The 16,411-nt window shown below is 43.1% G+C and overlaps 1 protein-coding gene across 1 annotated transcript in view; it reads right to left on the bottom strand.

Annotated features, from left to right (window-relative positions):
* Positions 1-16,411, bottom strand: part of GOLM1 (golgi membrane protein 1) — a 60,517-nt gene that overhangs the window by 39,561 nt on the left and 4,545 nt on the right. Inside the window, exons 2-3 of the mRNA XM_069474065.1 lie at positions 9,773-9,922; positions 8,636-8,815 (exon numbers count right to left, since the gene is read on the bottom strand). Coding sequence (XP_069330166.1) covers positions 8,636-8,815; positions 9,773-9,901 — 309 coding nt within the window. The 5' untranslated portion in view covers positions 9,902-9,922. The remainder of the gene's footprint in view (positions 1-8,635; positions 8,816-9,772; positions 9,923-16,411) is intronic.

The following is a 16,411-nucleotide window of genomic DNA, read 5'->3' as shown; positions in this document are numbered from 1 at the left end:
AAAAGAGACACAGCTTCCTCCTGGGTGGTCCCTCTCCCCTGCTCGGTGAGGACACTAACTCGTGGGACCAGCCTATGTTGTAAGGAAGCCAAAAGCCACGTGGAAAAGCCTCACGTTCCCGGCCCCAGCTCAGGTCTCAGGTGACAGCTTCACGGACAGCTAGACACTGGAGTGAGGGAGGCTTCAGAGGATTCTAGCCTCAGCCTCAAGGCACCGCAGGGTGGGTGTGGAGCAGAGACAACTTGTTCCCACTGAGCTGAGCCCTCCCAAACTGCAGGTGCCAGAGCAAAATAAATGTTGTTTGTCATGGTTTTAAAGTACTGTGGTTCAGGGCAAGCTGATACCTAGTAACATAACCAGAACACCCCATATATGTCTAAGTCTATTCACAAGAACCCAAATGTAGATCTTCACATTCAAAACACAGTCAGCTGTGCCCATTAGCTACCAAGGCAATCTACACAGCCTCCCTTCCACAAACATGTAGGAAGAATCCTCTTGTCTGCAATTATACCCCTGACTTTCCACCTATGAAGTAATCGCCTCAACTGAAGTAATAATGCACAATAAACTAGAAATTTCTGGGTTTTTTAAAGAATGATATGCAAACACTAGAAGCATTTAAATGAATTTATCATTTAAAGAACTCTGCTTATATTCTATCATTTTCATGGCACATCTACATTTATAAAAGCTTCAATATAATCAATAATTTATAAAAGCCTAGATGTAATCTGTACTATAAAATAAAGATTGGAGGGTTCCCAGTGGTTAATCTGAGTGATTGGAATTACAGATGATTTTAATTTTCTTTTTTGTATTTTCAAAATTGTCTAAAATGATATTACTGTTTTGTTAATTAAGGAAAAGACAACTTTTTTTGAAAACTAATATACACAGTCATTTCAAAACAAAGCTCAATATCCCTTGTTGCATACAGAACGGGAAGTGTAGTGCTTCCACTTCGTTATATAAATTCACATGAATTTGCACAATTGCCTTTATGCAGTCAAACTGTCCTCACCACACCTACTGTTGCAACAGACAGGGAGGCAAAAAAAAAAAAGAAATGAAATGACAGCTCAACCCCCAAGATTCTGCTGATGTCGCATTTGAAGTATCTACCATCAAATTATCATAGTCTGTGGGATTTGGTTAACTTATCAAGACAGAGAATCTGATTCTGTCAACACTCTGGCCACTGGAGAGTTCCCCCTGGGCCAGCTTCCTCGCCTCCTCCAGTGGGCTCTGGGCGTGGGCTTGTTGCAGTGGAACTTAAGTGGCCAGCTAGCCTTCCATGTGGGCAGCAGCAAAGGTTGTAGGGACGTTCTCGGGGACCGGGGTTAGACAAGGCTGGCCATGACATCGGCCAACGTACACCTTTATTGCCCAGCACACTTTCCCACAGTTGGCGGGATGCGTCACACCCTCCACATTCCCACTCTAACCCTCTGCTTCATGCTGTCCTACATGCCTAAAGCCATCCTTCCACAAGCTTCTCTAAATCCCATTTTAACCTCCAAGGCTCAAAAACAATCCTTTCAGGAAAAAACTACAATACTTTAGTCAACAGTGATCTCTTCTTTCATGTAACTCTTGTTGCTGTTAAAAATTAATTATTCTCTAGGTATCTGGAACAAGATGAGGAAGATGGAAACCAAGCTGCTGAGGGCCCGGGCACACGCTGGACACCCAGGGAGTGCAGGTGCACCGACCGACACTCCCACTCACTCGTCTACCAAGAACTTGAACTTCTACCAAATGCCAGACTCAAACCCACAAGAGATGCCAAATGATCGGGCACATAACTTAACCTAGATTGGAACAAATCAGAAAAGAAGAGTGAAATGCTACACGCTACAACAGAGGGCCAACTGATGTGCAGGCCAGGAAGCTGTGCAAAGTCAAAGACAACAGCAGGACCACTTTGGGGAGCAATGTGACAACAGCTAATAAAAATGAAAATATGTACAACTTATGATCTAGCAATTTAACTTCTAGACATAGCCCTGTATCTTTCAAACTCTTTTAACCATGACCCACAATGACAAATTTTATCTTGTGATGCAGTATGTTTACACGTATACATATTTTTATAGAAACTGAAACAATAGTTTCATGAAACAATAGTTGACATGTATACTCTAATATCTTTAATTTTTTTCACTGTGGGTCATAACCCACAAAATCATTATGCACAGCTCACTAACAGGTCCCAAACTGTAGTTGGAAAACACTGCAAGCTTAGAGACACTCCCAGGTGCCTAGGGAGCAGAGCATGTTCACTGTCACCTTCTCTCAACAATAAAAAACTAGAAACAATGTAAGGGCCCATCAGTAGAGGTGGGTAAATAAACTGTGGTATATTTATACAAAGAAAGAGGGTCCAGTAGTTAGAATGAATGAACTAGATCTCTAAAATAATTAACAAAGACCTCAAAAACAATGCTGACTATAAGAAGCAAGTTATAGAATGATAGAGTAACCAAAAATATATATTAAAAACTCAGAGAGAAAATAATATTGTTTTTAGACATGTGTAGTAAGAGTTCACAAATATAAAGTATAAGGATAATCATTCAAGTTCACAATGGTGGTTATATAGGCAGGAGGGAAAGGGACTGGGAAGGGGAACGTACAGGACCTCAACTTCATGATGTTTTTTGTGTTAATATTTGGGTGAGGGGCACACAGATGTGAGCTTATTCTTCTGACCTTTCTGTATGTGCAGCTATTTCATAAGAAAACTGTTCTATGTCTCATTACAGTACAATCACACAGCTGTCAAGAAGCTCACGTGGTATCTCACACTTGCCCATTCCTGGTGACTTTTTTTCTTTTTTAGAGACAGGGTCTCGCTCGGTCATGCAGGCTACAGAGCAGTGGTGCCATCGTAGCTCACTGTAGGCTCAAACTCCTGGGCTCAAGCGATCCTTCTGCCTCAGCCTCCAGAGTAGCTGGGAGATGCACACCATTATGCTCAGCTACTTTTTAAAAATTTTTTTATTTGTAGAGATGGGGTCCAGATATGTTGTCCAGGCTATTCTCAAATTCCTGGCCTTAAGGTAATGCTCCTGCCTCAGCCTCCCAAAGTGCTGGGCTTTCAGGTGTGAGCCACTGTACCTGGCTCTGGGTGACTTTTGAAGGGTGTCTAAGCAAGCTGGTCTCAGTGCTAAGGACGTGAAGACCCACCTATGTTCAAATTCTGAGTGAATCCTCTATCCTGGGGAAAAAGTGGTGAGCAGAAAGTTTCCAATCTGGCATAGCTTCTAAACGTGTTCAAGGATTCCAGTAAATGTGGGTAAAGATGAAAGAGTATCTTAGAAAAACAAGTATTAACTCCATTACTTTGTAACAGCTCTAGCAAATTATGTTTAAATGAATTATAGTCATGCGTTGTTTAATGATAAGGATATGTTCTGAGAAATGTGTCATTAGGCAATTTTATCATTGTATGAACATCATAGCGTGTACTCACACAAATCTGGATGGGTTAGCCTACCACAAGCCTAGGCTACAAACCTGCACAACATCTGACTGTACTGAATACTGCAGGCAACTGTAACACAAGGGTAAGTATTTGTGTATCTAAATATAGCCAAACATAGAAAAGGTAGAGTAAAAATACAGTATTATAATCTCATGGGATCACCATCATGTATACACAGTCCATCACTGACGGAAATATTGTTAAGCAGCACATGACTACATATCTCTCAATTATAATGCCTTTTAACTTTTAAATCATTTCATTAAGGGTAAAAAAAAAAAAGTGAAAAAATTAAAACCCTGAAAATGCATTTTTATTTTTAAAAGTGTAATACTGCAAAACACTTGATCTCATTCACCAATTTCTGGATTAGCTAGCTGCATCACAGTGATTTGGGAATGTAGGAAAAAATCATGCATTGTGTGTGTCTTTGTGTGATCTTTAAGAAATTACATATTCCCTGAGCTCCAACACCCAGAGATTCTGAGCCAATGTATTTTTTTTTAATCTTTTTTTTTGTATAATCTCACAGATGATTGCAGTGTACAGCCAGGCTACGATTGATTGCTCTGAAACAACTTTCCTAACAAATAAATTCAAAACCCCAAGACAGACCTTAAACAACAGCCAATCTGATAAGCTGAATTGATAATTCTGCATCAGAACAGCAGCAAGCTACGGAGACTTTCAGGGCAAGCACAACCACCTAACCAGACAGTGATCTAGTCTTCCCACTCCCAATCCTCCCCCCCACTGCTTCTGACCCTCACAGAAGAGGGGAGAAAGGCACCAAAGAACCTCGTGAGACCCAACTTCTGCCCTCCACAGAACAGGACTCTATTTCAGAGGCCCAGATGAGGCTTATTACCCGTGTTCTCCGATCGCCTAAACCTGTGCTGCGCGGTAAGGCCATATTTGGCTATTTAAATTTAAATTAGAAAAAACATTTAAATTAGTTAAAACTCAATAAAACTCAGTTTCTCAACCCCACTGGCCACATTTCGGGTATTCCACAGGCTCACATGGCTACTATACTACACAGCACAAATACAGACTATCTCCATCATCACAGAAGATTCTATTAGACAGGGCTGACCCAAAGCAGTAATTTCATTACAAAAAGGTGTCTGTTCACATCTTCCCTGATAGGTTTGGTTTTTCAAGCTTTTGTCCAAGCCCCCACTGGAGAGACAGGATGCCTGCCCAGCAGGAACACGGGCGGGGGGGGGGGGGGGGGGGGGGTGGAAACAGGCAGGGAAGTCTCTCTAGGTTATGTGAGATCTGCAAACTACCCCCACCCACAGGTCCCCACACCCCGCCTCCTAGGCTGAGAATCACTGTAATTCTTTAAAATTCTAAAAAGGAGCCTCCTTCCAATTCCAACCACAAGTGCTAATCTTCTAAGATTAGAAAAGACAATGTAGAGACAAGTAAGTATGCAGGTGAAGAACAAGCCTGACCACACTGAAAGAATCAGGTATGTCTCAGCTGAAAATATGAAGTGTGGCCGAAAGGGAGTTAGTTGGAACACAGTAGTCTTTGGAAGCAAAGAGACATTAAAAACGATGTTTTGAAAGTTTATATTGTGAAGAGTTTTTAATGGCAAAACGGTATGAGGAACTCCCAGGTATCAATCACCCAGCTTTAACAGTGATCAACTCCGGCCAGTCCAATTTCCTGTATGGCCCCACCCATCCTTCAAGCTGTGTCTCCACGGAGGGAAGAGGAAGAAAAGCAGGGTGGAGGCCACCTGCAGGCTGTCTAGGGTCTACGTTTTCTCCTAGGTGACAGTGACTACTCTGAGCCCTGGTTCCCTCATCTAGTAAGTGAGCCCCAACCTCACAGGACTGCGAGAGGAACACACGAAACAATCCCTGCAGAACACTCAGCCTGACGTCTGGCTAAGCAGAGGCTCGATTAATGTGGGCTCTTCCCGCTACTGTGGTGACTGCCATTGTTCTTGGTCCTGTCTTCCTAGATGTCTTTCTAATCCGTTTTTACAGATACCACAGTTTGGTTTCATGGTTTCAATTTGGGAGGGAAAAACAAAGTCTGCAATGGTCTGAATGTTTGTGTCCACCCACCCCAAATTCTTGTGTTGAAACCAAGTCAACCACGGGCCCTAGGGCCCGAGGGTGGAGCTCTCATGCATGGGATCAGTGCCATAAAAGAGGCCCCAGAGAGCTGCCTCGCCCCTTCCACCAGGGGACAGCAGTGAGAAGATGCCTGCCCTATGTGAACCAGGAAGCAGGCCCTCGCCAGACACCAAATCTGCAGTTACCTTGATCTTGGACTTCCCAGTCTCTCGAACTGTGATAAATAAATATCTGTTGTTTATAAGCCGCCCAGTCTGTGGTCTTTTATTATAGCAGCCAGAATGGACTAAGACAGAGATCATATAAAAAAAGATAACATTATCACTACTGCTGCTGTGGTTCACTAATGCCTCTACTACTGTTGCTACTGTTACTGCTGCGGCTACTATTAGTACAATTAGCTGTAATGATACTCGCTATCACTTTTTGAACTTTTATTCTATGTCAAGCACTGTAACAAACTCTTTACACACTGTCTGACTGAATCCTCACAGGCACCCTGTGAAGGGATTCTCGTCACTATTTCCATTTGACAGTTGAGAAAACAGGTTCAGAGAATTTAAGTGACTTGCCTAAAATCACACAGCTAAGGAAATTCTGAGCCCAGATCTGCCTGACGGGAAGGCCTACGCCTTCCGCTATACCAAGCTAAACCTAAAATGCTCCCGGGGCTAAGTTTTGATGAGGGGACCCATCCTTGCTCACAGTAATGAAAAAAAATTTATATCACAGATTCTAAAAGTTAAAAACTCTCAACTGTCTTTTCAAACAACTAGTTGATGCTCCTTCAACTATTTTTACCTTGTTAACTATGACTCCTAGCTTTTTAAATATATACCGTAAGTTTGTTTATTGTGACTAATAGAGCTTCCTGCCCTATGGATCCTCAAACATATGCCCCCTTCTTAAAAAGAAAGCTGTGAAAGTGAAGTTTAAGAATCAGGGTGAAACAGTCACCTGGTTTCTGCCTGGCACATATTCTCTCTCATTTCTTTCTATAGGCAGATTTTTTAAAGAAACAGCTAGTTGACCATATTTTTTAAAATTCCAAGTTTGTGGTCTTGTCTCCACAACAGATTACATCCAAATAAACTAGAATTTCTATACCTAGGACTTGCTGTGGTAATGATGTTTCACCGACTGAGTTACCATGAGTTCTCTAGAAGGAATGAATCTATGCAGCACGTTCTCTGAGGATTCTGCCCTTCCTGTATTCCATGCAATACAGGGAGCCCACTGCCTGCAGCCTGTTTGGGAGGCTCTGGAGACCCGTGAGCGTGTGCCCTGGACAAGGAGGAGCACCCTACGGCCAGACCGTCCTGCCCATACACGCACAAAAATGCCCAGGAGCTCAGAGGAGTATGAGCACAGAGATCAGCTGTTCCTAGAGTCTGGGACTTCGTGGACCAGTATCATTTCAGCAGTACTGAGCAGACTGACAGAGTTAAGGAAACGCCAGACTCCACAACCAAAACCACAGAACAGCAGCAACAACCGAACACCACAGACACATGCACTCACAAATACTCATACTGTCTTTATCACTACCATTTCAAAAAGAAAGAAATTTTAAACACAAAAGTATTGAAAGACCAGAGGCTCAGAGTAAAACACAATTCTTTCTAAGAAAAAGAGAGCTAAACTCTCAGGTAATGAGACATATACAGGGGGTGGGAGGCAGACAGACACACAAAACATCCTCCATGTTTTTCCTCACTTCCTGCAGACGGGAAATATGTGCTCTGGCTCATTCCAGACCACAGGCGGTCACTGAGGCAGCACTAAAGTATCTCTGGAGATCCTACTTACCCTGCCCTCCTCAGGAGCACGTCTCAGGCCCAGCCCCGTCGGGAATCTGGCTGGCCTCCCCTGGGTCCTCACTTCCCAGGCCCCAAACATTCCCTAGTTCCCACCAGACATCTTCCTAACCACTGCCTGGGCACCAGCAACATTCTCTGCACAGCCTGCAAATCCCACATGGAATTTCTGCAAGCCTTGAGAATAAACTCTACATCTTCCAAAAAACATTTTAAGGGTCCTGTCTGGATACACACTGTGAGAAATGTGCAGGTCCTACTATATTCATGTAAAGGGAATTTCAGGAGCACAAATACTGTCTCCCACATATAAGAAAAGGGAAGAAAAATAAAGACACATTTTTATTAGAATAATATTAAAATTGGAACAATTCCCAGAGAATATGAGTTTGCTAATATGGGAAAGTACTCTGCAAATGAAAATAGTACTTCTTGCATTTTAAATCAGTTATGCAATAAAAGTCTGAGGCCCTTCCTAGAAATAATTCATTTTCTGAGATAACTCAAGATAATGGAAGTTGGAATACAACCTTCTTCCAATAAACCAGCCATTCCACAGAAAGAGGTGTGTGTGTTATAAAAGCCAAACCCTTCTAGGTAATAAGTGGCCATGAGTTTGATACCCTTTAAAATGGAAGATATTAGTTAACTCTCTCAGTTACACAATTTAATATCGAAGAAAGTACAGTCATTCATTCCTAAGAAAAACAGAAAAAGCAAGACATATAAAGCTTAGATATTTTAATTAGCAGGAAGCCCCTTTTTAATCTATGCAGAATCTAGTTTTTTTAAACTTAAAAGCCAACATTCTTGAGTTCCCTACTTTGTTAGCATTTATTTAGAGGTCTGCATCTCTCCTCTCCTCCATGAGATATTTAAAAGCACAAATGTTATTCATCTTTGAGATACAATCACCTCACACAGGCCTGGCACAGAGTAGGTATTTAACACCTGTTTGTAGAAAGTGGTGAAAAGGCCAACAGGAGGATGAATCCGACACCGCCTTAGTTCTACATTTCTCCCATCTATCGCCCTTGCAAAGGGTTTCCTGACAGCCCAGCCAGAGACTTAGGGCTGGATGGTGGTAAGTACCCAGGCTCGATCAACAGGTTCATTCCACATAATTACTAAATCGACACCCAGCCGCTTAGCTTCCCACTGAGAATGCCACAGACAGACAACGCAGACACTGTCCTTAGAAGAGAACTATAAGGAAAACAAAGCAGTCCTGCCTTTTCGTCCTGGTACAGCTTGTTGACGCTCTCCAGCTGAAAGTTGTGGCTGGACTGGATTTTGTCGAGCTGCTCCCGCTGCTTTTCCAGCTCTCCCTGGAACTCATTCTTCTTCAGCTCCACGGCGCCTCTCTCCGCGGCCGCCCTGCGGACCCTGCCTTCCAGCTCCACGATCCGCGTCTATGAGGAGACCACAGCGTCAGGGCCAATGCCAAACCACCCCCAGAGACTGGACCACCTGAGCTCCCCCCACCAAGACCACAACCGGGCCCGAGGCCAGCACCCAGCCTCACACCCGTGACATGTGCCCAAGGTTCCAGGTTTTAAGTCAACTGTACAGAAGCTAAATCAGGTTCTTCTGGAGAAATGGTGCTGTAAGTGAAGGAAGGCACTTGGAGCTCACCACCACACCCCTCGCGGCGTTCCTGCGAGGTTTAAATGAGGTGAGTACATAAGAACGCCTCACGCTTTACCTGGTGTGAGGTGGTGCTCCAATATTTAGTTCCTGCTCCCTGCTAATGAAGCCCTTAACAACTCCCTATCAGATAAAATTTCTGAAAACAGACTCAGTTCTCCACCTCCGGACATCCAGACCTCATCTGCCCAGAGAACAGGGCTCTGGTGCGAGCTCAGGCACCGAGACTACAACCCGGAGTGGGTAAACCCGAGAGCAGGACGAAGAATAGATGGGATGGAGCTCCATAGCCGAGAACCCAGGTGGGTCAGATGAATCCCTGCTGCACCTGTACTTATTAGCCTCTCTGTGCCTCAGTTTGCCCCCCTGTGAAATGGAGAAAGTAAAGTCTCAACCTTGTAGGATTTGTGCACAAATCCGTTAAAGAGTGCTGTTAAAGAGAAATCACACTGACACTTATTAAAATGGTAAGAGAGACTTTACTCAAGACTATTGCAATAGGGGTCATGACTATCGAGTCACGGAAAAGCTCGGGGTCAGGGGCTACTTCAATTAATCCTGACCAGTCAGAGGGGTCCTCTCCTACCCAAAGCAGACCTGGTGTGGAGTCTGGCCCAGGGCTGGATGGGGTGGACGACGAACAGCACACCCCTGGTCCCCATCACCCTGCAACTTTAAATACTTTACGGCATCCACACAAACAAAATAAACAAACAAAACACCTGGAGATCCACGCTTCGGGAGCTCGCAATCCAATAGTTGAAGCCCAGGACGATGATGCAGGCCACCAGGGCAGCCAGCAGGAGGGGCGGAGACTTCATGCTGCGACGCCCGTTTCCCAATCCCATCATCTCAAAAGCCAGGCTGAGAACCTGCCAAACAAAAACAAATACGCCTCAATACTAGTGTCACCATCCCTGAAGCAGGCCACATCACCATCACAACCACCAGGGAAGGTGTCCTGCCAGGAAGCATAGACTCTTGAAGCTGTGGAAGAAGAGCGAGTGGGCGGCAGGCAGTGCGCAGTTGTGTGTGCCCTGACGGTGCCGCCAGCTCCCAGGACAGGCTCCTCGGAGGGCGGGCACCTGCCCCGAAACCTGCCACAGACTAGCTCAAGACCTCGGATAAAGAAGGATTTCTCTCACACTTCCATTCCTCATCTATAAATGGGCATTATAGTACTCACCTTCACGACACAGTTTGGGAATTAAATTAATCATCTCTATAAACAGCAATGTCTGAGAATTAATCAATCATTTTTGCAAATGGCTATAGCAAATATTGTTTCCACATCAAATGAGAAAGAAAACATTTCTCATTCCCCAGAGAGAGGACTTTTTGATTTGATTCCTAACAAGGGAAGTTTTGTTAACCCTTTGACAAAGTTACCAGCAACGCCCAATTAAAGCATTTCTCCAGCAATGCAGGAAACCCATTCTGGAGGTGAACACTGAACTTCCCCCCATGTAAGTCACCGGTGGTAAGCCCTGGTGGCAGAATTGTCTCTTTCTTCACAAGGCCCTGGTGGCAGCAGTGTCTCTTCAGGCAAGGCCCCGGTGGCCTAAGTGTCTTTTTCTTCACAACATAGGCTGGAATAGCAGGTGTGGGATCTGTCACTGGAGAGAACATGTTCCGTTTTAGAATTCAAGGTGGAAATGAGACATTCACGTCCTTGGAACATTCGTGTCCCTCAGTTTGGAGAACTGCATCTGTGCAACTGCAGCTTGGTGTGCCTCACAGCAGCGTTAGAAAAAATGGCGCCTCAGCGTGACAGCCGAGTGTGTAAAAATACGGCTTAGAAAAAAGGCATTATAAATTTTGTTCCTGGACTTCAACTCCAAACCAGGTCTGGCCGGATGCTGGCACTGGCCACCAAGAACAAGGAAAGCTGACTTTTCCGAACGGCTTTTACTGAGCCAGATAAAACGAACCTTATCAGAGCTGTACTGCAACAATTGGTCTCTGAGAACAGAGAGCCTTTTATGCCAGGTGTGGCCGGCAAAGGGTGGGGGGAGAAGAGGGGAGGGGAGACCACCAGGGACTCACCTGCAGGACAAAATTCTCACAAGTGAGAACACGTGAGAGCTGATTCTCACCCTGTGGTCGTCAAAAGTGTGTCATCAAAAGGGGTCTTCTGTCTTAATAGCTAGCTACTGGTGTGGGGGCCTGAATGGGACAAATAGGCCACCCAGTCGAATCATCTAAAACACAGCACCACGAGACCACCACTGGCGGCGCTGATGACCAAGTCTGACCTCCACTCACACCTTACTCACCTGCAGCTTCTGGCCTCTCAGGATGAAAAGAGGAAAAAATGTTTTTAATTCAATTATCAGCTGATATCAACAAGCACTGTATAAAGGAGAACACTGCTCAGAAAAACCAAACTAGAAGATTCTACAGATCTGCTGAAAATGTGCCTCTACTGCCCCACCATATCAAATTTTAATCACAAACATCTTTTTTCACATTTAAACTTTTTTTTTTAATATAAAAGTTCAAATACTGTGGCAGGGGAGACTACACACAGTAAAGTATAAAATTGTATCTCCCTCATCCCATGCCGAAGGAAAGGGGCAGCATTTTCTAACGTCTGTGTCCTCCTATTCCCACAGCCCTCAACTTCATAGGGCATCAGCATCACCTGTGACACTTTCTTAAAATACCAATATCTGGGCCCCACCTCTGCAGTTCTAATCAGTGGGTTTAGGACAAGGCCCAGGTATTGGTATTTTTTTAACCTCCCAGGTGACTCAAATGTGCAGCCACTATTCTTGATGCTTCTTGATGCACACACAAGAATAAATATATTTATTCTTAATCCAAACAAGAACACACCATTCACACTGTTCTGCAAATCTTATGTGTCTCTTTATAACACATCTTGCCACGTCCTTCTCCTAGTAGCACATCATGGTTTGTTCCATTCTTTTTAAAAAGCTGAATAGGGCACCATTCTGTACTAGGATTTACTTAACCAATCTCCTACAGAGGGACTGATTCAGGGTTTTCCAGGCTTATTTCCAACAATGCTACCATGAACATCCTTATACAGTTTCCCTCAGTATCCACAGGGGAATTGGTTTCAGGGCTGCCACCCCCGCCAAATCCACAGATGCTCTAGTCCCTATATAAAATGGAGTCGTATTTACATATAACTTAAGCACATCCTCCCACATACTTAAAGTCGTCTCTAGATTACTTGTGATACAATGTAAATGCTATATAAATAGTTGTTACATTGTATTGTTTAGTGAATAATGACATGTCACATGTTCAGCACAGATGAAAGCAACCATCCTCGGCCCAACTACATTTTCCAACCCCAGCTGTTTGAATCCGAAGATGTGGAACCCACACATGTGGAGGGCTGACTGTCTAACCACCTCTGTGTTTACAAACTCTGACCTATGTGTACAGTCCCTTATCCACAATTCTGAAACCCCAAATGCTCCAAAAAGCTTTTTAGAAACTCTTCCAGCAACAAAATCTAACCTGAACTCAGATTGAGGTCTCATGAGAACTCACCTGAAGCTACTTATAGTCTTTATCTTTCTCCCTTCCTGTGAATATTCATACATTTTGCTGCAGAAAGGTTAGTGTTTGATTATGGGGTACTGTCCCAGATCCTCCTGGGGGTGCCACATAATATATATTAAATGCACCATAGTATCTTTTGCATTCTGAAAAAAAAAAATTCTGAATTCCAAAGGAAGAAGGAAGGGTGATGCAATGGGGAGCTCACTGCATGTGAGGCCCGGTGCAATACGGGGGCTCCCATGGGCTCAGAGGGGGCAGTATCACCCCCATTTTGCAGGAGATGAAATAAATCACAGACAGCTATGGATAAATAAATTTCTGTAAGTGGAACTGCTGGATCAAAAAATGTATGCTTTAACATTGACAGAGCTAATCTCTCCCAAAATATTTGGCAAATTATTACACAAAGGGGAAACAGTACCTTTATATGAAGAATCCTGGCAGACACTACCTCAGCCACGTGATCAAGGTTGGTACCACCAGTAATGAGGCACATCGACATGATGTACCCCGGTACGATGCACTGGGAAGGCAGGTCACCTCTACGGTCTGCCTAGTGACACGCAACATCAATCTTACCACAAGAAAATTCAGAGGAGCTCAAATTGAGGGACATTCTATGAAACACTTGACCAGCACAGTTAGTAAGATAGTGCCAATGTTATTCTCTTAATTTTGATAAATTTTATGGTTAAAGAGAAGCTGGGTGAAGGGGATACAGGAACTATCTGCACTATTTCTGCAATTCTTCCATGAGTTTAACTTATGTAAAAAAAATGCTTTGATAGATCTTACCATATTGGCTTCCAAAGCAGTTCCAATAATTTTCCCTTCCACCAGCAATAGGAGAATGCCTGTTTTCTCACATAACCCATTAAACTTTTTAATGCCTGGTAAGCTCATTAGTGATATTTAAAAATATATCAATTGTGAGTATAAATAAGTACCTTTTCATTTATTGGCCATGTGCATGTTCACTTCGGTGAAATGCCTTTCCATATTCTTTTCCCATTTTTAAACTGGGGTCTTCATCTTATTAATTTTTAAGGACTCTTTGTATGTTAAAGATAAACTAATCTGTGGACTTTCATGTGGATAATTTGTTTTCAATTTTTCATTTATTCTTTGATTTTATAGAATTTTTGTCCAAAGTTTTTTGTTGCTGATGTTGTTTTAAATAACCTAATCTTTTCAATTATTTTATTGCTTCTGAATTTTGTTTACACTTAGAAAGGTATTTCCTACTCTAAGTTTATCCATTTGGAATTCTTTTTTGGTGTAAAGAATAAGGAACTACAAAGAATATGGCTTTTTGTTCCTGTAATGACCAGCCAGTTCTTCCAGCAGCCTTCACTGAATTATCTATTTTTACCTAGTGTTTTGAACAGCTATCTTTGTCATATGTTAAATTCCCTAACAATATACTTTTAGATGGGACCTTGTAAGTCTTTTTGTTATTATTCCAGCAGATATAAGTCATTGGATGAGTGTATTATAAGTTTGGAAGCAGAAAATAAACTCAATTCTCACTTCAAGGAAAGAGTACAAATGAGCATTTAATATTCTCCTTCCTTTAGCAAATCAATAAAAAATTTATTGAGCAACTACCATGAGTCAGGTGCTGTGCTGGCATGAGGCTGCTTGGGGTAGAGTTAAGAGGACAAACTGGAAGCCCACAGTCACGTGTGAGCCTGGCTCCACCTGCCAGGAGCAACAGGACCTGCCTGTGTTTCCCTGTCCTCCTCCCAAGGTTATCAGGAGGATGAGTTAAGTGAGAAGTGCTTAGAACCACATCTGGCCTACACCAACTGCTCAAAGAATGTTGATATTATTACTATGGAGGGAAAGACGAATGACAGATCATTTCTAGATTCAATTTTTTTCCCATTTTATGAGGAAAAGGTGATGCCTGTTTACTTTCCACAACCTTTCTCCTTCACGGTGACCAGCCCTCTGCTCTCCTCCCACTGACTCGGCTGCCAATGAACCAACGGTGACTGCCATCAGTCTGACTCACAGATGTTGCAGCAGCAGTAGATGGCCCAGACCAGGACCATATTATGAAAAAGGGAGGTTTGAGGAAGCCAAATATAAGTCCAGTCCTAGAAGCCCGTCACTGAGACCCAGAGCTTTTCTGACCAGGAGGGTGAGCAGCTGTCCAGAGAGCAGCGTCAGGACAGCCCTAGGGCTGCCCAGGCAGGGCGGGGATCCGCAGAGGGGAGGGCACACACTGAGCCTTCTGGGACTGCAGAAACCCTGACTGCTGAATGACAAGGAACAGATATCGGTGAGAAACGACCAAGATTGATAAAGACTGAGGGCAGGAACTCAGAGCCAGAGTTCACAGTGGTCAAATATTAATGCTTCAGACATCCTCCTTTTCCCCACCTTAGAATTTATGTGGACTGGGGGTGAGACAGAGTGAGAGATATACTGCATCAAACAGATATTAATTTACTATCTATGTTAATTTATGCTTCAGAATGTGTCTGTCTCATATTTGATAATGAGCATCTGACATACTGAAAAATGATTTGCTTCAATCAGCTAAACTCTGTGAAACCGCTGGCTTTTCTGGAGTAAAGGTACGCGGTGTATTTTTAGATTTGATAAATCGGAAATCATGAAAAAACTGTAGATTCTTACCTACTGGCTTGGTTAATTAAAAAAAAATTCAACCTACTGGTTAAAATTCTTGTTTGTTTATAAAACAAAAATTTTTCTAAGAGAAATGAGATTACTTAAGAAAATAAAGAAATAGCATATGAAAACGGATAACCTGCCAAATACATGAGCCCCTTGAACCTCCTAGTTAAATATTGTATTTTGAAATTTCCTTCTTTCCATATAGGGTTTTTAATCATATAGATAAATATATACAAGCAGTCAGATCAGATTAGCATGTTTGACCAATGTCACCAGTGCAGAAACAATTGCGTTTCCGCATACAGTGGTGCCACACCTCTGCTCCTTCTCAGAGGAAGGGCCCCACCTGAAACAGTGCTGCGAGCTGCTCAGCAGGAAGTTCAGAAGTCACCTCAGTGAGCAAACAGACCTCAGCACACCCTAGCACCCACCAGAGTCTGTGAAGGATTTTCTTGCTCACCAAGTTTTTCGATGGTTTAAAAATATTTCACCCTGTCCCAAGAATGGCTGTAAGCCAGTGGTCAGCAAACTCCAGTCTGGTTTTTTTAAGTGTTACTTACTGTACACAGCCATGCCCATTCATTCAGTACTGCTTTCCGGCTACGTGACAGAATGGACTATTTGAGACAGAGACCTAAGCCTACGGTTATTGGGAAGATTAAACATTTACTATCTGGCCATTTAGAAAGTTTGTCAACTCCCCCTCTAAGCCATTAGGGCTAAATGACCAACACTGTATTCTGCTTAAGTTGCGTTAAAAACTTACGAGGAAGTACACAGAATCCGCTCTTCTCACTTCCCCAACCCCCAGTTATAAACACCATGTCTTCCCCAATGCTGGAAGCTGACAGATTCTAAAGATTAAAACTTTAAAAATGAATGTACATATTTAGTGTGAGATGGCATAAACACCAAAAAGTGAGTGGATGAGTGAAAATGAAAGAACCAAATTCCATCTTGTTTAATCTAGTACTTGGAATTCTCTGAAGAAAGCCCCCCGCCCGCCACTAAGACTACATCGTGGTAGGAGCTCCCAAATTTTTCCTTGAGTTCAGGAGTTGCAAATTGCAGTCCAACAACCAAATCCTGCCAGCCCCCTGTTTCTGTATACCACCCACAAGCTAAGACTAGTTTTTATATTTTTTAATGGTCAAAACGTTAAAAGAATAATATTC

Source organism: Eulemur rufifrons, chromosome 7 (assembly GCF_041146395.1).
Source record: "Eulemur rufifrons isolate Redbay chromosome 7, OSU_ERuf_1, whole genome shotgun sequence".
NCBI classification, from domain to species: domain Eukaryota; kingdom Metazoa; phylum Chordata; class Mammalia; order Primates; family Lemuridae; genus Eulemur; species Eulemur rufifrons.
The sequence above is the reverse complement of the archived record's forward strand: the minus strand, read 5'-3'. Positions and strand labels throughout refer to the sequence as shown.